The sequence below is a fragment of the Agelaius tricolor genome, unplaced genomic scaffold (assembly GCF_023055355.1).
Source record: "Agelaius tricolor isolate 1412-34295 unplaced genomic scaffold, bAgeTri1.0.p SCAF_54, whole genome shotgun sequence".
In the NCBI taxonomy this organism is placed as follows: Eukaryota; Metazoa; Chordata; class Aves; order Passeriformes; family Icteridae; genus Agelaius; species Agelaius tricolor.
The window spans coordinates 383490-409426 of record NW_027269314.1 but is presented as its reverse complement, the minus strand read 5'-3'; the positions used below and the strand labels follow the sequence as shown (position 1 = coordinate 409426).

At 58.7% G+C, this 25937-nt stretch overlaps 1 protein-coding gene across 1 annotated transcript in view; it reads left to right on the top strand.

Moving 5' to 3' along the window:
* Positions 1-2106: 2106 nt before the first annotated feature.
* LOC139604659 (dedicator of cytokinesis protein 2-like) overlaps positions 2107-25937 on the top strand; it is a 51347-nt gene continuing 27516 nt past the window's right edge. The window contains exons 1-28 of the mRNA XM_071455838.1: positions 2107-2226; positions 3854-3937; positions 4035-4075; positions 4235-4290; positions 4384-4480; positions 4559-4707; positions 5097-5232; positions 5335-5489; positions 5835-5916; positions 6967-7102; positions 7421-7496; positions 7697-7776; positions 7891-8016; positions 8100-8224; positions 8854-8952; positions 9581-9653; positions 9745-9848; positions 12933-13122; positions 13934-14031; positions 14142-14231; positions 14496-14596; positions 15027-15161; positions 20051-20162; positions 21149-21219; positions 21586-21692; positions 21894-22021; positions 22889-22939; positions 23544-23639. Of these exons, the coding sequence (XP_071311939.1) occupies positions 2187-2226; positions 3854-3937; positions 4035-4075; positions 4235-4290; positions 4384-4480; positions 4559-4707; positions 5097-5232; positions 5335-5489; positions 5835-5916; positions 6967-7102; positions 7421-7496; positions 7697-7776; positions 7891-8016; positions 8100-8224; positions 8854-8952; positions 9581-9653; positions 9745-9848; positions 12933-13122; positions 13934-14031; positions 14142-14231; positions 14496-14596; positions 15027-15161; positions 20051-20162; positions 21149-21219; positions 21586-21692; positions 21894-22021; positions 22889-22939; positions 23544-23639 (2838 nt within the window). The 5' untranslated portion in view covers positions 2107-2186. The remainder of the gene's footprint in view (positions 2227-3853; positions 3938-4034; positions 4076-4234; positions 4291-4383; positions 4481-4558; positions 4708-5096; positions 5233-5334; positions 5490-5834; positions 5917-6966; positions 7103-7420; positions 7497-7696; positions 7777-7890; positions 8017-8099; positions 8225-8853; positions 8953-9580; positions 9654-9744; positions 9849-12932; positions 13123-13933; positions 14032-14141; positions 14232-14495; positions 14597-15026; positions 15162-20050; positions 20163-21148; positions 21220-21585; positions 21693-21893; positions 22022-22888; positions 22940-23543; positions 23640-25937) is intronic.

The window sequence follows — 25937 nt, the reverse complement described above, 5'->3', positions numbered from 1 at the left end:
ACGGAGCCCCCGGGACCCCAGGGACCCGCGGCACCGCTCCCGCCTCCGCTGCCAGCTCCACCCTGCTCCCCCGAGCCGGGCACGGCTGCGGCCCGAGCCTCCCCCCAGCCCCTGTTCGGACCGGGCTTTCCGGTACCAGACGTCTCGGTGCTGCTGCGGGGCATCCCGTACTGGATCTGGGCATCCCGGTGCGGGACCGGGCGTACCACAGCCAGGCATTTGTACCGGCGTCTCTCGTAGCAATGCTGAGCATTTCCATACAGAACGTCTTATACTACGGTCGGGTGTACCGGAACCGGGCATCCCGTACCGGTGTCGGTCCTTCCGTACTGGAGCATCCCCTAACGGTGCTGCTCACACCGGTGCTGGCATCCCGCTGCTGGAGCGGGGCATCCCATACCAGCACGGGGTGTATCGGGGCCGGGCATCCCGATGCCGGACATCGCACCCGAAGCGGCTCCCGGTGGGACCGGCAGGTGGAGCTCCGTGACAGGCGAACGGCCCGGCCTGAGCTCCCGCCGGCACCGCGCACCGGGCGGTGCCGGTTGGGGACCGAGCGGTGCCTGCTGGCCCCGGGACTGCGGAGATCGGGAACCGGGAACCGGCACGTCCCGGGCTTTGCCGTGCGTGTCCCGCCCTCGCACCCCGGCCCGGGCGGTGCCACCGGAGGGGCCATGCCCGGTTTTGGCTGATCCCGCATGCACCCGGTCTCCGTGTCCCGGTCAGGGCCGGCTTTGGGTCGGGGGGGGGGGTCTGTCCTGGGCTGGGGGTGACCCCAGAGCAGGGACGGGTCGCAGGGGGGTTTGGGGACATGCACGGGGGTTTGGGGACATGCACAGGGGGGGTTTGGGGACATGCAGGGAGGGATGCAGGGAAGGAGCCGAGTGCTGGCTCCGAGGAGCTGATAGAGAGAGACCCGTGCTAGTCTGTGGGAGCAGAGCAGGATTTGGGGACTCAGACAGTCCCAGGATTTGGGGGCTCAGAGGGTCCCAGGGCAGCGTGGCCAGGAGAGGGTGAGGGTCTGGCTGAGCCCCCATCCCTGTGGAGCCACCAAGCGCAGGCAGCAGGAGGAAGGAAGGGGCTGGGGCTGTGTGGGTGCCCCATGGGCTCTCCTGGTGCTGCAGGAGCCCAGGGCTGGACAGGGATGGAAATATGGACAAGCCAGAGCCAGCCACTGTTGTGTTTGTGTTGCTCTCAGACGAAGGAAGGAATGATGAATTTGACTTGATGTTCTCAGCAGGATAATTTATTATTTCATGATAAATAATAAACAAAATATTAAATAATTAATTAAATAATAGTTAAATTATTATTAATTAATATAAATTATAATTATTAAACAATAACATAATAAATAATTAATAATATTAATTAAGAATAATTAATTGGTTATTACTTAAATAATATTAAATATTAAACAATAAATAAAATATTGTATTAAAGGATTCTATAGTAAACTATACTAAAGAATACAGAAAGGATACTTACAGAAGGCTAAAAAGATAATAATGAAAACTCTTGACACTCTCCAGAGTCCCAACACAGCTTGGCCCTGGTTGGCCAAAGAGTGAAAACAACTCAGCAGAATCCAATGAATCAGTCTCCTGTGGGTAAACAATCTCCAAACACATTCCACATGTGAGCACAACACAGGAGAAGCAAATGAGATCAGAATTGTTTTCCTTTTCTCTGAGGCTTCTCAGCTTCCCAGGGGGAAAATCCTGGGCAAAGGGATTTTATCAGAGAATGTGAATGCCACAGGGCACAATGACAGCAACCTTTGTGCCAGCAGTGCCAGCAAGGAGCCTCACATCTGGCACATGCCCACGGCTCCTCGTGGCTCCTGGTGCCGTGGTGTGGCTGGAGCACTCTGTGCTCCCAGCTCCATCCCCATGTCCTGCTCTTGGTCACTCAAAAGTGTCACCATGCCACCACAACCCACTCAGTGACCAGGCTGAGCCCAGGCCCTTGGCTGGGGCTGTGGGGGCTCCATCCCCACCCGACTGCTCGTGGCAGGGACAGCACAGTGGGGTGGGCCACACTGAGGAAGCAGAGGTTTCACAATCTGGGGGGAGTACATGTGACACGGGAGGGTGGCAGGAGGAACCACCCGTGGCTCCGCAGCGCCCCGGTCCCCCGGCACGGCCCCGGTCCCCCGGCACGGCCCCGGCGCTGTCCCGGTGGCCATGGCGCCCTGGCTGCCCACCAAGGACAAGTTTGGCGTGGGTGAGTGGGGGCTGTGGGGCTCTGTGGGGGTCCCCACTCGGCTGGAGGGATGGGGTGCTCAGGGTGAGGTGACATCCGTGGTGACAGCCCCGTGGCCGTGCTGGTGGCAGCTGGGTGGTGGCACAGGCAGGGGCTGCAGGGCTGGTGACAGAAGGCTCAGGGAAGGCGGCCAAGCAGGACAGGAGCCAGCAGCACCCACGCACCAGGAGGCTGCAGGGCTGGTGCTGCTGGGGGTGGAGAGCACTGGGCTGGGGGCTTGGCTTCCCTCCAGCCTCTGGCTCTGGGCGAGCCTTGAGACACCCCGAGAATTTTCCTCAGGTTCCAGCTGGGACTTTGCAGCTGCTTTGCAAAGCCTTGGGGACCCCCAATCCTTACAGCACCCCCAGTGTGGGTTCCCTGCACCCTGCACCAGCTCTGAGCACCCCCACTCACTGCAGCACCCCCAGCTTCTGCTGGCTCCTGCAGCCCTGTGCTTCTTCCCTTTTCTTGTGGGGCCGTTTCCTGCACCCTTCCCTTGCACTCTCTGCAGAGCCTGAGCTGCTGCAGGGTCCTGGCAGTGCCTGAGCTGCTGCAGGGTCCTGGGCAGTGCCTGAGCTGCTGCAGGGTCCTGGGGAGTGCCTGAGCTGCTGCAGGGCTCTGGGCAGTGCCTGAGCTGCTGCAGGGTCCTGGGGAGTGCCTGAGCTGCTGCAGGGTCATGGGCAGCACCTGAGCGAGGGCTGAGCTGCTGCTGCTCCCAGCATGGGGAGCTCAGGGTGATGGGAAGGGTCCTGTGGGACCTCAGGGTTACTGGTGCAAGGTGGGTCTGGGGGTGCTGCAGTGTGAGCTGGCCCTGCCTGGGGCTCAGGGTGAGCGCAGGTCCTGGCAGGGACCCCCAGGTGCAGGGGCTGTCCCCCAATCTGGTGGCCAAACCAGGGCTGCCTGCCCTGGGGCCAGAAATAGCGACAGGGACAACCACAGCACAGCCAGGCAGGAAGCTGCTGGTCACCGAGAGCACCGCCCCCTGCCCTGCCGCCAGCTCTGCTGTCCCCAAACAGACTGTCCCTGTGCCACCAGACCTGTCCCTGTGCCATCAGATTGTCCCTGTGCCACCAGACTGTCCCTCTGCCACCAGCCTGTCCCAGTGCCACCAGCCCTGTCCCTGTGCCATCAGATTGTCCCTGTGTCACCAGACCTGTCCCTCTGCCACCAGACCTGTCCCAGTGCCACCAGACTGTCCCTGTGCCACCAGACTGTCCCAGTGCCACCATCCCTGTCCCTGTGCCACCATCCCCGTCCCTGTGCCACCATCCCTGTCCCTGTGCCACCAGCCCCGGTCAGGGGCTCAGCTGGCACTTGCCTCCCTGCACTGCTTGTGCCAGGAGCAGGACCACTGGCACCCAGGGTGTGGGTGGAGGCAGAGGGGACCCATAAGGGACCCCTGAGTGCCAAAAAGAGGCTGGGGGCTTCTGCTGTGCCCGGCCCTGTGTGGGGTCGGGGTGCTCGGGGGTCTCATCCCTGAGCTGTTTATGGGGCTGGATGGGGCCTGTGGTGGGGGCACCCATGGGGGGCTGGCTGTGGGGTGCAGGGGCCTGGGGGCTGCTGAGGGGCTCCAGGCAGGGATCCCAACTCCCAGCCCCTCTTCCCACAGCCGTGTGGAACTTCCCGCGCACCAAGGAGCATCACCTCCCGCTGCAGGTCGGGGAGATGGTGCACATCCTGCAGGCCTCTGAGGGTAAGGGGGACCCCAGGGTGGGTTCCTGCCCCCTCCTTTGTCCCTGAGCTGGGGCCAGGACCCCCAGCCCGGCTGACAATGTCCCCTCCCCTGGCAGGCTGGTACTGCGGGTACTCGCTCCGGAACAGGGCTGCCCGGGTAGGTGACAGGCTGCTGGGCTTTGCTGGCAGCAGGGACACTGCTGGTGGCTTTCTGTCCCTGCCGGGTGTCTGGGGGGCAGGCTGGGCACCCTGTGGCATTGGCAGCCCCCAGCTGTGCCCCCCTGAGGGAGATCTCTGACAGCTCTGGCTCCCTCAGGGCATCTTCCCCGCCTCGCTGATCCGGCTGAAGGGCACCACAGTGGAGCAGCGGGGGTAGGTCTGGGGGGCACAGGCAGGGGTCGAGGGGCTCCACTTTCTGCTCCCTGAGGTGCTGGGGTGCTCCAGGGCTCCCTGTGCCTCCCCCAGGCTGGAGGAGAGCGCGGTGCCCTCCGACATGCCCATGGTGCAGGAGATCACCACCACGCTGCGGGAGTGGGCCACCATCTGGAAGCAGCTCTATGTGGTGAGGGACGAGGCTCTGGGTGTTGGGGACACCTGGGACAGGCTGGGGGAGCCCCGGTGACCCCGTGTGGTGCTGCAGGCTGGGCAGACGGAGCGCTACGGGCAGGTGAAGAGGATGATGCAGGAGCTGATGGAGCAGCGCTCGCAGCTGCTCTCGGGGACGCTGCCCAAGGACCAGCTCCTGAGGCTCAGGAAGGAGGTCACCGGCAAGATGGACTATGGCAACAAGTGAGGCTGGGGACAGGGACCTCAGATCTGCCTCTGGGACAGGGACCTCAGATCTGCCTCTGGGACAGGAACCTCAAATCTGCCTTGGCACAGGCTGTGCAGTGCCCAGTTGTACTCCCTGGTGTCCTGGCTGGCTGTCCCTCTGTCCCATCGTCCCAGCTGGCTGTCCCATGCTGGCTGGGGACAGTAATTGTGCCACCAGCTGCTCAAGCCACCTGCCTAAGGGCTATGGCTGGGACGGGAATGTTCCTGGTGCTGCCAGGTCCTGTCCCTTTCCCAGTGGGATCTGTGCTGTCCCCTCACACCCTGTGCAAGGACAAGTGAGTCCTGGTGGGACACACAGGCCCAGGTGTCCCCAGTCCTGCCTCACCCCACCCTGGCCCCTGCAGGATCCTGGCCCTGGACCTGGTGGTGCGGGATGAGGACGAGAACATCCTGGACCCCGACAGGACCAGCGTCATCAGCCTCTTCCAGGCTCACAGGAGGGCAGCACAGACCCTCAGCCAGCGCATCCAGGAGGAGACGGTGAGGCTGCCGCCAGCCCTGTGCCCAGAGCCTGATGTCCCCTGTGCCAGGGGATGTGACAGGGGCTGAGCCACCTTGTGCCCCCCACCTTGTGCCCCCCAGAGCTCGCAGCAGAGAGCACCAGGCCACGGTACCCACGGGGCTGCCTCACCCTCCCACAACCTCTACCTGTGTGTCCGGAACTTCGTCTGCCACATCGGGGAGGAGGCGCAGCTCTTCATGGCGCTCTACGACCCCGGCGAGCAGCGCATCATCAGGTGGGGGCTCGGGACAGACCCCTGCCCCTGTCCCTGCTGTGCTGGCTGTTTGTCCTGCTGCCCCCCGAGGCTGCCCGTCCTGCCCAGCCCTGAGGACCCAGCGGGTGTCGCAGGGGGAAGGGGCGCATCCCTTCCTTTGTCACGGCGCCATATCCCATGGGACAGCCCCATCCTGTCCTGCCCCAGGCACTGCTGAGGTGACCCGTGCAGTGACTGGGGACAGCCAGGCTGGGCCAGTGCCTGTGCCGCGATTGGGGACCCTGTTGGGATGAAGGGTCCGCGGGATGGGATCTGGCGGGGGCTCTGCCACCCCCGTGCCCACCTCAACCATCACCCGCCCCGCAGCGAGAACTACGTGATCCGCTGGGCCAGCACCGGCGTCCCGCAGGACATCGAGCTGCTCAACAACCTCAGGGTGGTGTTCACGGTGAGCGCAGAGCCCGGGGAAGCCGCGCTGCTGCCCCCTCCTGCAGATCTGCCCCCCACCCGCAGCATTTCGGGTGCCCCGTGTGCCCCCCGGCTCAGTCCCCCTGATCGGGGACCCCCAGCCCCTTCGCTGATACCTGATGTGGCACCCGCCGTAGCGCTGCCCCTTCCGGTGCTGGGGGTCCCGGGGTGCCCTCCCGGTGCTGGGGGTCCCCTCCCGATGCTGGGGGTCTCGGGGTCCCGTCCCAGTTCTGGGGGTCCTCTCCCGATGCTGGGGGTCCCCTCCCGATGCTGGGGGTCCCCTCCCGGTACTGAGGGTGCCGGGGTCCCGTCCCAGTGCTGGGGGTCCCCTCCCGGTGCTGGGGGTCCCCTCTCGGTTGTGGGGTCTCGGGGTCCCCTCCCGGTGCTGGGGGTCCCGGTGTGCCCCGTCCCCGCTCGTCCCACGGCCCCCGCTGCTGACTCAGCGCTTTGGCAGCAGCGCAGCGCTGACCCCCGGGACGCCGCGGAGCCATCGATATGCAAATGAGGCGAGAAAATCAATGTTAATTAATGAGCAGCATCAGCACTTCGGCTCCGCTGCCGCCCCCGGCTCTCGCCCATCTCTGCGCTCTGCTCTGCTCTGCTGTGCTCGCTGCTGATTGTCCCCAAGCGTTGTGGCGTGTCCCTGTCCCTTGTCCTTAGCGCCGCTGGGAGGTTTTGGCGCAGGGGCAGCCCCCGAGGGACCCGGTCCCTTCCCCAGCTGGGGTACAGGGCCCCCCGACATCCTCACACCATGCCAGCTTGCCAAACTGCCAGGTCTGGGGTGACCCCTTGGGACCGTCGGTCCTGGCATTGTCCCCACCGCGGGGATTGGGGACTCCTGGGGTGCACGGGAGCCCCCAGGGCAGCGGGGCTGCGTCGCCACTGTCCCCCCAGTGCAGGGCAGCAGGGACGCTCTGTGCCCACCGCCTCACCCTGCACAGCCCTGGGCACCCCGAGGTCAGCTGGCACTGGCACTGGCGCTGTCCCCTGAGGTGCTGCCAGGGTGACACGGCCCCTGTGTGTCCCCCAGGACCTGGGCAGCGCGGACCTGAAGCGGGAGCGGCTGTTCCTGGTGTGCCAAATCATCCGCGTGGGGCGCATGGACCTGCGCGACAGCCACAGCCGCAAGCTCAGCACGGGGCTGCGCCGGCCCTTCGGCATCTCAGGTGGGGCTGGGGACCCCCGGGGACCCCCGTGCCACAACCCTGGCACCGCCCCCAGAGCCACCACACCGGGCTCTGCCATGTCCCTGGGGCTGCTCCTGCTGTCCCTTTTCCCCGCCTGCAGATCCCAACCCCATGGTTGTCCCCACACTGTCCCCCCCGGAGCTGTCCCTGCCCAAGGGACACAACACCGGCCCTGTCCTGGCACAGGGGACACCCTGAGCAGCCCCGGGGAGCTCCCCTGGCTTCACCTCCCCCCATGACCCCGCTCCGGGCTGGGAGTGCCACCCCTGGCACGGCGCCACCTGTGTGTCACTGCAGTGATGGACATCACCGACATCACCAAGGGGACGTGCGACAGCGACGAGGACAAGCAGCACTTCATCCCCGTCCACCTGTGAGCCCCGAGGGGAGGCTGGGGGGGCAGGGACAGCACCCCAGGGCCTGGCTGGCATGGGGACACCACCTGGTGGCATGGGGACACCACCTGGTGGCATGGGGACACCGCCTGGTGGCATGGGGACATCAGCTGCCAGGGGACAAGAGGTGCAAGGATCAAAGAGAAAAGGTTTTTTCCCCTAAATGTGGCTTTCCCAGGGTGGCTGCTGATGGTGATTTCCTTCACAACATGATCCGGAAGGCGGTGGAGGGGAAGGACATCAACCACAAGGGACAAGGTAGAGACACTGTGTCCCTTGGGCCATCTGCTTGTCACATGAGGCAGCCCCTGCAGGGTCGAGGACTTGTGTGTCACCCTGTCACCCCTTGAAAAATCCCTGTGGTCCCTGCAGGGCTCTGGGTGTCCCTGAAGGTGCTCTGGGGGGACCTGAGCCAGGTGAGGAAGGACCATCCCCACCTGGTGGACCGCAGCACGGCAGTGGCTCGCAAGCTGGGCTACCCAGAGGTCATAATGCCAGGCAAGCATGATGGGGACAATCCCGGGGGTCCCTGGGGCTGGCAGCGTGGTGGCAGGAGCTGGCTGACGGGGCTGTCCCCCCAGGTGATGTCAGGAACGACATCTACCTGACCCTGGTGCAGGGGGAGTTCGACAAGGGCAGCAAGAAGACACAGAAGAACGTGGAGGTGACCGTGTGTGTGTGTGACGAGGCAGGAAACGTGGTGCAGGTATGGCAGGTGTCCCCTGTGTCACCTCGAGTATGGCAGGTGTCCCCTGTGTCACCTCGGGTATAGCAGTGTCCCCTGTGTCACCTCACATTGAGTATGGCAGGTGTCCCCTGTGTCACCTCACCTCAGGCACAGCCAGCAGCTCCTCCAGGCTGGAGGAGCCTCTTGGGCCACTGGAGCTGCCCAAAACCAGAGATCTGGGAATGGAATAAAGAAATGGGAAAGTGAGAATAAAGAAATGGGACGGAGAGAAAATTGTCCTGCCCTGGGGACAGCCAGACCCCTTGGCCATCCCCAGTGTCCCCAGGACAGGACGGAGCTGGGGGTAGACAGGAGGGCAGGGGGGGTCAGACCCAAGTGTCACCTCCCCAGGGTGGCTCTTGTCACTCTCCAGGTGTTCTGTCACCAATTCTCACCTGGCTCCTGAGGAATGGGCTGCAATTCTCCATCCCCAGGGCCACGCCCCGATGTGCCCTGAGAGGGCCCCGTGTCCCCTCGGAGGTGGCACCAGGCAGTTTAGGAGGGTGTGGGCAGGGGGGTTTGGGGCGTGGCCGGGGCTGGCAGGGACGGGAATTGTCCCCTCCCTGCGAGGTCATTTGAGCTGATCCCGAGGTGTCCCCTCCTGGCAGAACGTGATCCACGCGGGAGCAGGGGACAGCCCCAGCAGCCACTACCGCTCTGTTGTCTACTACCAGCAGCGGCACCAGCGCTGGATGGAGACCCTGAAGGTCTGGGGACACAGGGGCTGGGCAGGGACAGCCCTGCAGCCCCTCCAGGATGTGGCACTCGCTCCTCCTGCTGCTCTAGGGGGTCCCTTTTAGGGCAGGCGTTTTGGGGGGCAGTCCTTGGTCCCATCTCAGGGATGGTGGAGGTGCTGCCAGGGTCACAGTGTCACCCCTGGATGGACACCTGGGCATGGGCACTGCAGCCCTGTCCCCATCCCAGTGCCCCCAGTTCGGCCTCATTGGTTGACTGGGGAGGACGTGGGGTTGGTTTGCAGCAGTGGATGGCTTGGCACAGCCCCTGCCTGGGCACAGAGGGACAGTGGCCAGGTGTGGGACAGAGGGACATTGGCCAGGTGTGGGACAGAGGGACATTGGCCAGAGGGACATCATTGGCCAGGTGGGGCACAGAGGGACATTGGCCAGGTGTGGGACAGAGGGACATTGGCCAGGTGGGGCACAGAGGGACATCATTGGCTGGGTGTGGGACAGAGGGACATCACTGGCCAGGTGGGGCACAGAGGGACATTGGCCAGGTGTGGGACAGGGGGACATTGGCCAGGGGGGGCACAGAGGGACATTGGCCAGGGGGGGCACAGCCCCTGCCCTCACCTTGGCCCCCCTTCCCCCCCAGATCGCTGTTCCCATCGAGGACGTCCACAGGACCCACCTGAGGTTCACCTTCCGCCACCGCTCCTCCAGCGACTGTGAGTGTCCCCTGCTGCCAGCACTGCCTGGCCCTGCCTGGGGACGTGTCCCTGGTCCCCTCCAGCTCCCCCTCACGCTGTGTCCCCCCAGCCAAGGACCGGAGTGAGCGGATTTTCTCCATGGCCTTTGTGAGGCTGATGCGCCCTGATGGCACCACGCTGCGGGATGGGGAGCACGACCTGGTGCTCTACAAGGTATGGGGGGACCCCAGAGCCCCCTGAACTGGGGGGGGCCGTGGGACAGCAGCACTTCTGGGGCCAGGGTCCCAGTCCCTGCCTGAGCCACGGTGCTGGTGGCACGTACCCAAAGTCCCCGAGGGTTTGTGGTGTCCCCCGAGGGTTTGTGGGGTCCCCCGAGGGTTTGTGGTGCCTCCCTGCTGTCCTCGCTGTCCTTGGTGGCTCCAGGGGGGGCTCCCTGCACACACATCTCCAATCCCTGTGCTGCTCCTCTGGAATGCCAAGTTTGCTTTGGGAGAAGGTAATTTAAGCCTTTGTGACGGGCAGGGAACGTCCCCGTGGTGTGGCTGCGCTTCACCTGATTTCACCAGCCCTGGCACTGCTCGGCTTTGCTCTGAGAGAGTCGGGGGGGAGGCAAAATCACTGCTCATTTGGGGAAAAACTCTGTCAGCTTTAATCTGAAGGGCTCCTGAAGGTGCTGCCCCCTTACCTGGTGTCCCCTCCCCACACTGGGACCACTGTGACAAGAGGAACAGGAGGCTTGAGCTGGTCCCCACTGCCAGGGCGAGCTCAGGGCTCTTCCCTGTGTGTTGACACCTTCTGGGTCCCTTTTGGGGTCCCTTCTTGGGTACCTTCTGGGGTCATGGAGCTCCAGTGTCCCTGGGCTGCTGCATGGGGGTGTTCTCTGATTTTGGCAACGTGACCACAGTTTCTCCAGGCAGAGCCACGTCCCTCCCTGAGTTCTGCCTTTTTTTGGGATGGCTCCTGCCTGCTGTGGCAGCCCAGGACAGGGACAGACCACGCTGTTCCTCCCTGAGGCTCCTGCACATTTGAAATCATTACGTCCCTCCCCCCTGTTTTATTTTTGGGTGAAAGACCCAAATTCTTGAACTGCTGCCGTGGCCCTCGGCGCTGGCTCTGCTCCCTGGCTCTTTGGGGACTGTCCCCTCCCCAGCAGCAGCACTGGGCACCTTTGGGATGTGGCAGTGAGATCAAACCTCCCACACCTCCCTGCCAGGAGAACAAGCCCTGCACAGCTCCTGCTCCCCTCAGAGAGCTGTCCCTGCCCTGCTGAGCCCCCACATCCTGAGCTGCTCCATCCTCCCCCTGCCTGGCCCTGGCTCTTCCCGCACTGGGAGTCAGAAAATATTTCATCTTTTTGCCTCTGCTTGCCAGAGGAATGTGAGTGAAGGGCTTTTAGCTGCTCAGACCTCTTGATCTCCAGCTGCTCTGAGCTCCAGACAGAGCTCAGAAAATCCCCTCCCTGGTGCTGATACCACCTGCTGGACCATAATTCTGATATTTGGCTCTCCAGTGTCCATCACGCTGGGACAGAGAGCTGGGAACACTGAGTGCTCAGTTTGGCCATGCTCAGGATGTTTTTGGGGAGATCAGCAGGATCTGGGGATTTTGGGGGGCTGCCATCCACTGGAGAGGAGCAGCAACGAGTGGGATTCCCACTTGAATGTGGCTGCTGGAGGCTCCATGACCTTCCCTCCAAACTGAGGTGGGAATTGGAGCTCTGGGGTTTCACCCCCATCTCTGGGTTAGCTCAGGGGAGTTTCCAGTTTCCCTTCCCTGCATGGGCTTGGCTCTAGGAAGGAGCACAAGCTCCAGATGTGTCTTGGAGGGGAAAAGCCACCAGCAAACAGCTCTGTCACCTCCTTGCCACCTTCAGCTGGAGGGGTTTCACCCTGCCAGGCTGCAGGCAGGGAGGGATGGGTGTCTGTGGGCTGCAGCATGGCTGGCCCTGGTCATCCCCCATGTCCCTGGCTGGCCAAGAGCAGGGAAGGTCACTCAGAGTCACCCCCGTGAGTCCTCCTGGGTGGAGCACTGACTGTGACCCTCGTTCATGGAGAAAGTTTCCTAAATTCCAGAATAGACTGGAATCCCCAAAAGTGTGAAATAGATTACAGAGAGCAGTGCAGGTGTATCCCTTGGTGAGAAATTTAGGTTTTGGGATTTTTAGTGTGTTGTGGATGGAAGCAAGATGGAGGGCACAGGGTGTCATCCTGGGTTTCTTCTTCATGCTTCTTCTTCCTCCTTCTTCATGGGTTTGGGTGGCATTTTGTAATTGGGCAGAAAAGTCCACATTGGAGCTCTGTGGGATCAGTTATTGGGTTAAAAGGGAAAATAATCCAGGTGTCAGTTCTTAATTGGATAGTTTAGTCTTAAAAGACCTTGGAACAAGAGATTGTTGGCCATTTTGTGCCTTCTAATGAAAAGCTGCCCAACTTGCAGTAGTGAGGCTGTTTTACTGATAAAAAATAATAAACACTTAAGTGCCAACACAAATTTCTGTCTCAAGTGTGTTGGGAAGGATGAAAGTTTGACAAGAAAGTCTCACAGATATGTGTGCACTTAGCAGAAAGATTTTTGAATGTTGAGTCTGAAGAAGGAATAGAGATGGAAGCAAGTTTTGATAGAGAAGAAAAGAATTGCTGAGCCAGTCTCACTGGATAACCAAGGAGGCAAAGGCTGTGTTAGTTACAAGGGGTTTTTATGGCTTAGAGCAAAGGATAAACCCACCCCAAACAAGAAGATGTTTTTACCAAGCAGAAAGAGAGCACAGGCAAACAAGGCAGCAAATGTTGCAAGTAGAAAAAAGGTCTCAGAATTTTCCACTGCAAGAAAACTGAAAAACAACTTCTGGCTTAAACTGTAGTGTGCTGACTTATAGTGATTGGAGAATAGTAACATGAATATGGTAATTACAGTAGTTATGATGGGCTAGAGATAAAAGTTAAGGTGTAGATTGCTTCTACTGGATGAAGATGCTCAGCAAAGAAAAGGATACAATGCATTGTGACCAAAAGAAAAGTCTATAACATATTGTGACCAAAAGAAAAGTCTATAATGCATTTATAACCTAAACTCAGGGTCTCCAGGCCTGCATGCAGCTGGAGCTGACAGCTGTAGGCACAGCCTCTGTCACCCACCACCCTGGATGGAATAAACTGCATTTTGGAGAGCTGCCTGGAGTCCCACATCCCTCATTTCGGCTCTTACACAAGTGCCTTCAATCCAGAGCCAGAAAACCCCACAACTGGTACCCCCAGGCGCTGGGGGTGGCTCCAGCTGTCCCTGTGCTGTGCCCTGCAGGGTGACAGCAGGAAGCTGGAGGATGCCAGCGCGTACCTGTCGCTGCCCTGGGAGCGGAACGCGCCGGAGCCGAAGCTCCCCTCGGGCTCCTCCTTCCGTGTGAGCGGGGCCGCGGCGGCTCTGGCCCCCTCCAGCCGGGACAGCTTCCAAATCTCCACGCTGGTCTGCTCCACCAAGCTGACCCAGAACGGTGAGTGCTGGCTCCCCACAAAGCGGGGGGAGCTGGGGCTGTGTCCCCTCCCTGGTGGTGCTCCCACCTGCGGGACCATAATTCTGATATCTGGGTCTGCAGGGTCCATCACACTGGGCTGAGATCTGGGGACAGTGAGTGCTCAGTTTGGCCATGCTCAGGATGTGGGAGTGCTCAGTTTGGCCATGCTCAGGATGTTTTTGGGGAGATCAGCAGGATCTGGGGATTTTGGGGGGCTGCCATCCACTGGAGAGGAGCAACAATGAGTGGGATTCCCACTTGAATGTGGCTGCTGGAGGCTCCATGACCTTCCCTCCAAATTGAGGTGGGAATTGGAGCTCTGGGGTTTCACCCCCATCTCTGGGTTAGCTCAGGGGAGTTTCAGCTTCCCTGGGGTGCCCCCTCAGCCAGGGGAAGGCCCAGGGGATGGGCTGGGCTCTCCTCCCCGCTGCTGCAAGGCTGGAGGGTGGGAATGGCTCATCCTGCTCTGGCTGAAGTGCAGGGGGCTCAGGGACATGGCCTGGTGGCCTGGGGGTGTGACATCTGGTGACAGCACGTGGCTGCAGGGTCCAGGGCACTGGGGCTCAGTGTGGAGGCCTCAGGGATGAGGCTGCTGCATTCATTCCCTTCCTGCAGCACAATTTTGTCCCCTACAACCACAACCTATTTAAGGTTTGTGCTTTATGGGCTTGGCTTCAGGGGGTCTCAGTGGTTGTGGGAGGGGGTCCTGGCTGCTCCTTTTGGGGGAGCAGGGGGTTGGTGACATTGGGGTGTGACAGGGAGTGCTCAGTGTCCCGTTGCCCCTGCCCAGTGAACCTCCTGGGGCTGCTGAAGTGGCGCTCCAAGCCCAGCCTGCTCTCTGGGAACCTCCAGAAGCTGATGAACGTGGATGGAGGCGAGGTCATCAAGGTACAGCCAGCATTTCCTCCCTCCCTGGTTCCTGCCCCCCACTCCCCATACCCAGAACTGGGTTTTGGGCAGTGCTGGGGTCAGCCCTGCCAGCCCTGCTGTCCCCCCAGTTCCTGCAGGACACGCTGGATGCCCTGTTCTCCATCATGATGGAGCACTCGGACACCGATGTCTACGACACCCTCGTGTTTGACGCCTTGGTGAGCACCACCTGTGTGGGTCTGAGCCCCTCCCAGTGCAGAGTGGGCACTGGTTGGACTGGGACAATGGGGTTTGAGTGACCCAGCACAGGGCAGGGCTGTGCTGGGGGACACTGTCCCTTTGGGGGACAATCCCAGCCGTGTTCAAAGGTGTTTCTCCCACACCATGGCAAGAGTGATCCCAGTGATGGCTCAGGGTGGGCTCAGGGTGGCAGAGGTGTCCCCCTGCCCACACCAAGCCATGCCCCTGCCTGCTGCCCTCAGGTTTTCATTGTCAGGCTGGTGGCTGACAGAAAGTTCCAGCATTTCAACACGGTCCTGGAGGCCTACATCCGGCAGCACTTCAGCGCCACGCTGGCCTACAAGTGAGGGGCTGGGACACGGGAGGGACAGGGATGGGACACGGGAGGGACAGGGATGGGACAGCTGGAGTGGGGTGGCACAGGGCTGGGACAGCTGGAACGGTGGGAGACAGGGCTGGGACAGTTGGAATGGACTGGAACAGGTGGAATGGGGCTGGGACAAGGGGACAGGGAGGGATAAGGCTGGGACAGCTGGAATGGGGCTGGGACAGCCAGGATGGGGCTGGGGCAGCTGGAATGGGACTGGGACAGTGGGGACAGGGGGGCACAAAGCTGGGACAGCTGGAATGGGGATGAGACAGTGGGGACAGGGAGGGACAGGGCTGGGACAGCTGGAATGGGCTGGGACAGGGCTGGGACAGCTGGAATGGGCTGGGACGGTGGGGACAGGGAGGGACAGGGCAGGGACACACACGGACACACCTCCCCGCAGGAAGCTGCTGTCGGTGCTCACTCAGTACGTGGAGCAGGCGGGCCGGGGCGAACCCTGTGAGTCGCTCCCGCGCACCTTCAAAGCCCTGGAGTACATCTTCAAATTCATCGTGCGCTCCCGCCGCCTCTTCGCACAGTGAGTGCCGCGGTGCTGGGCCTCCCAGTGCCTCCCAGTGCTGCCGTGCTGGGCTTCCCAGTGCCTCCCAGTGCCTCCCAGTGCTGCCTGTGCCTCCCAGTGCCTCCCAGTGCCTTCCAGTGCTCCCAGTGCTCCCAGTGCCTCCCAGTGCTGCCGTGCTGCGCCTCCCAGTGCTGCCTGTGCCTCCCAGTGCCTCCCAGTGCCTCCCAGTGCTTCCAGTGCTTCCCAGTGCTGCTGTGCTGGGCCTCCCAGTGCTCCCAGTGCTCCCAGTGCCACCTGTGCCTCCCGGTGCCTCCCAGTGCCTCCCAGTGCTGCTGTGCTGGGCCTCCCAGTGTTCCCAGTGCTGCCTGTGCCTCCCAGCGCTGCCTGTGCCTCCCAGTATCTCCCAGTGCCTCCCAGTGCTCCCAGTGTCTCCCAGTGCTTCCCAGTGCCTCCCGGTGCTCCCAGTGCCTCCCAGTGCTTCCCAGTGCTGCCTGTGCCTCCCAGTGGCTCCCAGTGCTCCCAGTTCTTTCCAGTGCTCCCAGTGCTTCCCAGTGGCTCCCAGTGCTCCCAGTGCCTCCCAGTGCTGCCGTGCTGGGCCTCCCAGTGCTCCCAGTGCCTCCCAGTGCCTCCCAGTGCTCCCAGTGCTGCATGTGCCTCCCAGTGCTCCCAGTGCTCCCAATGCTGCCTGTGCCTCACAGTGTCTCTCAGTGCTTCCCAGTGCTCCCAGTGCCTCCCTGTGTCTCCCAATGCTTCCAGCACTCCCAGTGCCTCCCAGAGCCTCCCAGTGCATCCCAGTAGCTCCCAGTGCCTCCCAGTGCTGGCAGTGGCTCCCAGTGTTCCAGTCCCTCCCAGTGCTCCCAGTGCTGACCCTGCCCCACAGTGACCCTGCCCCACAGTGACCTCTGCCACCCCTGACAGGGGCTTTCCAATGAGCTCTTAAAATCCTCCCATGATGGAAATGGTGAAATGCCCCGGGCAGTCTGTGCCCCTGCCCGGCTGCTGCTGTGCTGGGAAGGTTTCCTGGAGCCTGGTAGGCGGTGGGGATGGAGCTGGGGGGTCTCTGAGGTGCCCCCCGAGCCCAACCCTGCTGTGATGAGCAGAGGAACAGGGTGGGTGCCTCCACAGCTCAAAGGTCAGGGTGCCCCCAGGCCCCTCCAGAGTCCCCCCCAGGCCTGGTGTCACTTGTTCCGTGTGGGCACAGGGTTCACATCCAGCCTGGGTGATGCACAAACACCCTCCTGGCGTGGGAGAGGAGGAAATCAGGAAATCCAGACCTTCCTCTTTCATTCCAGGTAGGCAGCACCGAAAGCTGAAGTGTCCTGAGGGAGCAGTGAGGGACCCCCACACACACAGGGCACAGGGTGGGCACTGCTGGCTCTGAAAGCTGTGGGATCACCCCATTCCCAGGCACCCTGGTTCAGCAGGAAGCTGTTTTTGGGGGGAAATGAGGGCTTTGCCTCCTCCACCCCAAACCCAAGATGTGCTGGGGTTCTTGTGTTTTGTATTTCTTGGGAATGATGAATCTGACTCCATGTTCTCAGAAGGCTCATTTATTACTTAGATATAATTTGTGTATTTATATAATTGTTATAATTTATATAATTTTAATATTTTATATAGAATTTATATATAAATTACTTATATTATATTATATTATATTATATTATATTATATTATATTATATTATATTATATTATATTATATTATATTATATTATATAATACTCTACTAAAGAATACAGAAAGGATACTTACACAAGGCTAAAAAGATAATAATGAAAATTCCTGACTCTCTCCAGAGTCTCGACACAGCTTGGCCCTGATTGGCCAAAGAGTGAAAACAACTCCCAGCAGAATCCAATGGAACAATCACCTGTGGGTGAACAATCTCCAAACACATTCCACATGAGCACAACACAGGAGAAGCAAATGAGATCAGAATTGTTTTCATTTTTCACTGAGTTTCTCAGCTTCCCAGGAGACCAATCCTGGGTAAAGGGATTTTTTCAGGGAATGTGAATGCCACACCTGTGTCCCCTCCCAGTGGCACTGAGGAGCTGTGCTGGTGTCCCTGTGTCCCCAGGGACTGTCACACTCGCTTTGCCCCACTCTGGATTAACCAGAGTTAATTAACCATGGGGTTTGAGCCCTGCCTGTCCTCACCCCTTCTATCCCCTCCCAGGTGCTCCAGAACATCACACCCAGCACCTGCCTCTCCCTCCTGTGTGAGCACACCGAGCACATTCCCAGCTCAGAGCGCTCCTGGCAGGAGAAATGAATTACCCAGCTTGTTTGCAAACAGCCCTCTGAATGAGTTTGCCTGGAGCAGAGGCATCCCTGAGGACATTTAGTGATTTTATAGAGCTTCCCTTTATCTCAACATGCACTGACACGGGCTCCTCACATCCTCTAAGTGCTCTGAACGTGCTGCAATTTGTACAGGCTGTAATCGACAGGAATTGGGTTGTAATTAGAGCCAGTTGCTGCAGATTGCTGCCTCTGGGATTGCCTGTGCTGCTGCTGGAGCTGGACAAGCAGAGCCTGCAGCTCCTCTGAGGAGCCCAGGTAGCTGCAAGGATGACTGAGCCCTGTCCTCCACCTTGGGACACGTCTCTGTGGCCCCAATGGCACCGTGGTGACGTCTGTCCCTCGCTGCTTCCTCCTTGCTGCTTCCTCTGCCTGCTTCTCCTTTTCAGCCACCACTGAGAGTGGCAAAACTTTCCCTGCCAGTGCTCATTGTCCCCAGATTTTGAGGTCAAATTTTGGAGCAACCCATGGCAGGGGGTGGGACTGGATGGGCTTCAAGGGCCCTCCCAGCCCAAACCAGTCCCATAATTCCAGGATTTCCTTACATAGCTGGTGGCTGGATCATTTCTCTTGCCACTGCTTGGTGTAAGTTGTGGTGGTGTTCACAGGGGTCCCAGGATGAGAGAAGAGATGAGAGTCTTGACTCCATGTTTCAGAAGGCTGATTTATTATTTTATGATATATATTATATTAAAAGAAAATGATCTATTAAAACTATACTAAAAGAATAGAAGAAAGGATTTCATCAGAAGGAATAGAAAGGAAAGGAATGGAATGATAATAAAATCTTGTGACTGACCAGAGAGTCCAAGACAGCTGGGCTGTGATTGGCCATTAATTAAAAACAACCACATCAGACCAATCACAGATGCACCTGTTGCATTCCACAGCAGCAGATAATCAGATAATCATTGTTTGCATTTTGTTCCTGAGGCCTCTCAGCTTCTCAGGAGAAAAGATCCTAACAAAGGGATTTTTTATAAAATATGTCTGTGACAGTCAGTAGTGGGGAAATTACCCCAAACAGTGCCCATTCCTGTGGTCACACCTCAGCTTTGCAGTTTTTCCTGCAGCTTTGCACATCCCATGGCTGAAATTCCCTCATTCAGTTTGCTCTGGTCCAGCTGGGGAGGGGGGATGGAGGGCTCAGGAGGTTCCTGCCCAAGTGGGAGGGGGCTGAACTGCTTTGAGAGGGTCTTGGGCTGTAAAATAATGGAAAAGAGGCTTCTTGTAAAAAGAAAAAAAGAGTTTTTTGAGTGGTTCTGTGGACATGGTGGGGCAGTTGCTGTGGCAGTGCCAGGGCTCACCCCTAGATCCACCCATGGATCCAAAACTTGATGGATGAGTATAAAGAATTGGGATGCTGTCTTGGTTTGGAAAGCCAGGTGTGTGCTAAGGAAGGAAGGAGCCTCCCCTGAAATGGAAAATGTAAACCCCCTCCCTCTGAACTGTTATAATTTTGAAATTAAGGGGCTCTCAGGCAAAGATATGGGAGTAGGAATAAGAGTTTTTTAATAGGGAAGAAAATAAAAATAAAATAAACAATGCAGTGATACAAACCAACACTGCCAGAGTCAGAGCAGGCCCTGCCCCCCTGTGTGTCAGGGGGTGGCACAGCCCCATCCCATGGGGGCTCAGCCCTCCTGCAGTGCCAGCTGTGGCTCTGCTGGAGCAGGGATCCTGCACAAGGGGGGAGTTTTCCTCTGCAGCTCCAGGGCTGCTGCAGATGGGCCTGGGCTCCCTCTGGCCATGCAGGGCAGCAGAAGCTGCTCCTCTGGCAATGCACTGGGCAAAGGCTGCTGGGCTGTCCCAAACCTCAGATTGGATCCAGGTAGGAATGCTTGGCTCCTCCCCTGGGCAGAGCATCTCCCCATGGGATGATGGAATTGGATCAGCCATGCAGGGACACTCACTGGCCATGGACAGAAGAGAATTAATAATGAATGGCCCATGAACAGCAGAGATCTCCTGGAGGGAGGATGGGGTGTGGAAGAGATAAAGAAAAACTGCCCAATGAACAGCAGAGAACTGCCCCACCTCTGACAGATGATGATAGAGTACACACTTTGCCTTGCAATCTGGGATAGATGCCAGGGAAGGGGTGTGGTGTAGCATTCACATCCTCTGAAATAATCCCTTCACCCAGGATTGTTCTCCTGGGAAGCTGCAAAGCCTCAGAGAAAAGGAAAACAATTCTGATCTCATTTGCTTCTCCTGTGTTGTGCTCATGTGGAATGTGTTTGGAGATTGTTTACCCACAGGTGATTGTTCCATTGGATTCTGCTGTGAGTTGTTTTCACTCTTTGGCCAATCAGGGCCAAGCTGTGTCAGGACTCTGGAGAGAGTCAGGAGTTTTCATTATTATCTTTTTAGCCTTCTGTAAGTATCCTTTCTGTATTCTTTAGTAGAGTATTGTATAATGTAATGTAATATAATATAAGTAATTTATATACAAATTATATATAAAATTATATAAATATAGAAATTATGTATAAGTAATAAATGAGCCTTCTGAGAACATGGAGTCACATTCATCATTCCTGCTTTCGTGGGGCATTCCACAGCAGTGTGGTGACAGCCCAGTGACTCTGTCCCTTGCAGGCTCTATGAGGGGAAGGAGGTGGCCGAGTTCCAGCGCTCCCTGCAGCGCTTCTTCCTCGCCCTCAACCAGCTGATGCAGTCCCCGCTGGAGGGTCCCACCCTGCTCTCCCAGGTAGGGCATGTGGTTTGGGGTGCCAGGGAGGGTGCCCAGGCCAGGCACTGGCTGTCCCCTTGCTGGGGTGACACTGTGTCGCTGTGTCTGTGTTTGTTTTTGGGGTGACAATGTGTCACTGTGTTTATTTTTGGGGTGACACTGCGTTGCTGTGTCTGTGGTTTTTTTTGGGGTGACACTGTGTCACTGTGTCTGTGTTCATTTTTGGGGTGACAACGTGTCACTGTGTTCATTTTTGGGGTGACACTGTGTCTCTGTGTTTGTTTTTGGGGTGTCACTGTCATTGTGTCTCTGTGTTCGTTTTTGGTGTAACAATCTCTCTGTTTTGGGGTGACACTGTGTCGCTGTGTCTGTGTTTGTTTTGGGGTAACACTGAGTCATTGTGTCTGTGTTTGTTTTGGGGTGACACCGTGTCAGTGTGTCTCTGTTTGTTTTTGGGGTGACACTGTCTCTGTGTTTGTTTTGGGGTGACACTGTGTCTGTGTTTGTTTTTGGGGTCACACTGTGTCTATGTCTGTGTTGTTTTGGGGTCACGCTGTGTCTGTGTTTGTTTTTGGGGTCACACTCTGTCTGTGTTTGTTTTTGGGGTCACACTGTGTCTGTGTTTGTTTTTTGGGTGACACTGTCACTGTGTCTGTGTTTGTTTTGGGGTGACACTGTCCCTCCTGTGTGCAGCCCTCAGGAGCAGCTGCCACCCTGTGTGCTGCCCTGCTGTCCCCAGGGTCCCCCCAGTGCACCCTGAGCCCCCCAGCCCCTCACTGCCCTGGGGCTGTGCTGTGGATCTGGCTCAGCAGCTGGGCACAGTCCTGGCCACCCATGTGCTGAATTCTGCAGGGGAAAATCTGGGAAGAGCTCCTGGGGGTTGTCCCCATCCTGGATCTGGCCTGGATTCCCTGCATTTGGGACAGGCTGGCCCAGGGGGCTGGGGCTGCCCAGGGGGTGCTCTGGGAGCCCTGTCTGAAGGCAGCTCTGTGGTGTCCCTGCAGGGAGCAGCTCTGAAGTACCTGCCCACCATCCTTGAGGACGTGTTTGGGATCTTTGACTCCTCCACTCTGGGGTAGGTCCCTGTGTCCCCACCAAGCCCAGCCCCCTGTGCTGCTCAGCACCTGCCACAGCCACCTCTGTACCTGCCTCCAGCACAGAGCTGAGGGCAAGGGCAGGCCACCTCCTGAGGGGTCTGGAATCACCTCCTGATCCCCTTCCCAGTGCAAAAATGGGAGAGTTCTGCTCAGTTTTAGCCTGGGAACTCAGCCCCAGCTGGCTTCATTTTGGGAATTCAGGCAGGGTTTGCCTGCTGGGTGCCTGTGGTGGGCACAGCTGCCCTGTGGGACCATCCTGCCCCCATCCAGGGGCTCCCCCCACCCAGCAGCCCCATCCTGAGCAGAACCTGGATCTCCTGCTTTAACTCCTCTCCTGCTGGCAGGGCCGTGCTGAGGGACTTTGTGGGGAACCTGCAGCCCCAGCGCCTGCTGAAGCAGAAGCTGCAGTCCCTGACTGACATTGCCAGCAGCAAAGCTTTCCAGTGCCATGGTGAGAGGGGTCCTGGGGGCACTGCCCTTGCTGAGCTCACCCAGAGGCCGTGCACAGGGTGGGGATGAGTCCCTGAGCAGGGACCCCTCCTCTGCCTCATGCCCGGAGTGGCTCCATAGCTGGGGACAATTCCCTCATGGCTGGGATGGCTCCATAGCTGGGGACAATTCCCTCATGCCTGTGTCCCCTTGTGTCCCCCAGAGTGCAGGGAGCTGGTGCTGCAGGCAGCCCTGCCCATCCTGCAGGAGCTGATCGAGGCAGGGGAGGAGGAGGACGCCTGCATCGAGCTGCTCAGCAGCATCCTGGAAGTTCTGTACCAGGCCCAGAAGGTAAAGCAGGAATCAGCTGGGCAGTAACCTGACCAAACCCCTCTGAGTGGGGTTAATCACCAGTTCCTGGCCAGGATATTGTTGGAGATCACTGACTGTGGGTGTCACCATCCCAGCAGGAACATGCCCAGGGTGGGACACAAAGCTTGTGTTTTCCACCTCAGTGAGTTTCTGCTGGGTTGCCCAACATCCCCATGAGTGGGGAAGAGGCTTCCAGGCTCAGGGATGACACTGACCTGAGGGTGGTGGGGACATCAGCAGCTCTGCAGAGCTGGGAGGAAGATGGAGAGAGGGAGGAAGAGAGTGAGGGTGAGGGAAGGGAGGAAGGTGAGGACGCATTGACAATAAATCGTGAAAGATCTGGAGAGACATTTTGTGGTATTGGCCAACCAGACCAAGCAGGTTGAGAATGGCTTTTCTGGCTTTGAATAAATCAAACAAATGGTGTCCAAGCCTGATGCATTGGCCAAGGTCACCCAAACACTGGTTTTTGGTTGACTCACAGGCAGGATCACGTTACTTAAGGCAAACAATGAAGTAATAAGGCACAAGTATGATATCTGCTTTAGTTTCATATTTTCTTTGGTCTCCTTCCTGATTCAAGGCACTTTTTCTTTTTGTCTTTTCCCAATTCTATTTTGGGACAGGCAAATGTAACTAAAATTTCAATGGCCTTATACCTCGGGTGAAATTCTGCTGGTCAGTGATTGCCAGTCACCCTCTGGGCAGCATCACAGTCCAAAATGAAGAGTGATGACCCCAAGCATGAGGCAGGGACATGGTGGGCACCCACCCACCCAAATGTGGCCTGTCTGGGGTGGGCTGGGGCCATTCCTGGGGGTCTCATCTCTGTTTTGGTGATTGCAGAGTGCAGAGAAGCTGCGAGCACGGCACAAGGATCGCGGGGACATGGAGCTGGTGAGTGTCCCTGCAACACAGGGAATGGTTTGGGAATACACAAGGCTCTGTTCCTGCCCTTCCTGGCTGCTCTGGGGTCCCTTCTGGGGGCCCTTGGGGGGGTTCAGGTGTCCCACCTGCAGTGCAGTGACTGTGGGAGCTGAGTTGGACACTGTGTCCTGGGAGGGTGAGGTGGTTCATTAATCCCCACAGCACCGGGAAGCCCAGGAATGGGACAGAAAGCTCAGAAATTGTGGTGAAATGTGTGAAATAACCTTTATGGAGTGTATGGTGGGACTCTCTTGGGGGAAGACTCTGCTCTTGCTTCAACCCCATGAGAGCTGATCCCACCTTTACCTGCCCAGCACCATCCCCATCATCCTCAGCCATCCTTGGCTGTCCCCATTGTCCCCAGCCACGTGGCCACAGTGCCAGGGAGGTGTGCAGAGATCCCAAATCCCATATTTTTGCTGGAGCACATTGCCTTGCTCTGACTCCAGCTCCGGATCAGGCTCCATTCCCGTGTCACCACCCCGATGTCACCAGCCCTTGAATGAGCCATGCTGGGACACCTCCCACAGCTGGGACGTGCCCTGCCATGGCCCTGCCACCTCTCACCTTGCAGGCACAGGTGAAGAAGCACATCCAGGTGATCCTGGAGCGGCTGCTCCACACGGTCAATCGCAGGGTGATCGTCCTGGACCGGGAGAACCCGCTGAGGGTGAGTCCCACTGTGCCGCTGCCCTTCGGGCCACACGGGAGGGGTGTCACGGCTTTGGGGGCCTGGCTGGGTGTGACTGGCTCTGCTCCTCGCTGGCCCTGCTGCCAGCACCCAGCAGGATGGGGATTGATGCCAGGGATGCGCCCAGGGGGAAGCAGGAGCTGGAGCAGCCTGAGAGCAGGAGGGAGGTGGGGCAGGAAAAGCTCTTTTGGGAGCAGTGAAGGGTTTGGGCTGCATCATCTGGAAATATCGGCTGAATCCGGTGAACCGTCGCAGTTTTACATGCCAAAAAGGTACGAGGAGCACGCTGGACACGCGGGAAGGGAGGCGGGTCAGAGGAGCAGCGATGGGAGGGGACAGAGCCGGGGCTCGGCATCTTCTCTGGGGACAAACCCAGGAGCTGCACTGCGTCCTTGGGTGGGCGATGAGCTGTGTTGGTGTGCGTTCTGGAAGCTCGGAGCGGGGAATTGCCGTGCCGTGCCGTGCCGTGCCGTGCCGTGCCCGGGGCGCTGCGGGCAGCCGGAGCGGAGGCTCTGCCGCCGGGGCCGTGCGGCGATCCCAGCGCCGGGCTGTGATTCAGCCGTGACTCAGGGAGGAGATGCGTGCGGGGTCGCGCTGGGCTCCATCCCTGCTTTTACCCCTCGTTCTCAGGCTCTGTGAGTCAGAGCCGAAAGCGCCGGGCAGCCATGGAGGCGAGGGGGGATGAGGGTGAAATGCAGCCCAGGGCAGCACGGAGCGATCCTCAGCTGTGCCGCGCTCCCGCTCTCGCTCGTGGCTCCACAGGCACCCTCTGGCAGCTCCCCCTGCACGACCCCTGATGCTGCCACAGCCCCTGCCTCTGTCGGGAGTCCCAGACCCTCCAGCTCCAGCTGCTGGGAGGGGCTGAGGGGACCAAAAATCCCTGTGCCCACAGCAGGACAGCACCCGTCCATCTGTCCGTCCATCCATCCATCCATCCATCCATCCTCCTTCTATCCATCCATCCATCATCCATCCATCATCCATCCATCCATCATTCATCCATCATCCATCATCCATCCATCATCCATCCATCCATCATCCATCCATCATCCATCCATCCATCCATCCATCATCCATCCATCCATCCATCCACCCATCCATCCACCCATCCATCCATCCATCCATCCATCCTCCTTCTATCCATCCATCCACCCACCCATCCATCATCCATCCATCCATCCATCCATCATCCATCCATCATCCATCATCCATCCATCCATCATCCATCCATCATCCATCCATCCATCCATCATCCATCCATCATCCATCCATCCATCCATCATCCATCCATCATCCATCCATCCTCCTTCCATCCATCCATCCATCCATCCATCCATCCATCATCCATCCATCCATCATCCATCCATCCTCCATCCATCCTCCATCCATCATCCATCCATCATCCATCCATCATCCATCCATCATCCATCCATCCTCCTTCCATCCATCCATCCATCCATCCATCCATCATCCATCCATCCATCATCCATCCATCCGTCCATCATCCATCCCTCCATCATCCATCCATCCATCCATCCATCATCCATCCATCCATCATCCATCCATCCGTCCATCATCCATCCCTCCATCATCCATCCATCCATCCATCATCCATCCATCCATCATCCATCCATCCATCCATCCATCATCCATCCATCCATCATCCATCCATCCATCCATCCATCATCCATTCCTCATCCATCCATCCATCATCCATCCATCCATCCCTCCATCCATCCATCATCCATCCATCATCCATCCATCCATCCATCCATCATCCATCCATCATCCATCATCCATCCATCCATCATCCATCCCTCCATCCATCCATCCATCCTGTGGCTGCTGGGCAAGAAGGGAGTTGTGCCCCTGGCCACTGTCCCAGCTGCAGCCCCCGGGGTGTCCCTGGCACAAGGGGTGGGGTTTAACCCTGTGGGCACCAGCTGGAGAGCTGTGGCCCCTCCTGCCACCCTCTGTTCCCCTCTGTGGCTCCAGCAGCTGCTCGGTGTGGCCAGTGCCTTTGCAGGAGGCTGGGTCATGTCCCCTTTCCTTCCTTCCTGGAGTGGTGGCCCTGCTGGGGGAGCTGTGGCTGCTCCCACTACAGGCACTCCTCAGGGTGTGCTCAGGCACCCCCTGCTGCTCTGGGATGCTGAGTTTTCCCTGCCGTGGCAGCCCCACAGGGGCTGGGATATTTGAGCTCCTCATTTCTGTCATCAGCATCTTCCCCACCCATGAGACCCCTGCCCAGCCCACCCTTCCACCCGGGGGTTTTGGGGA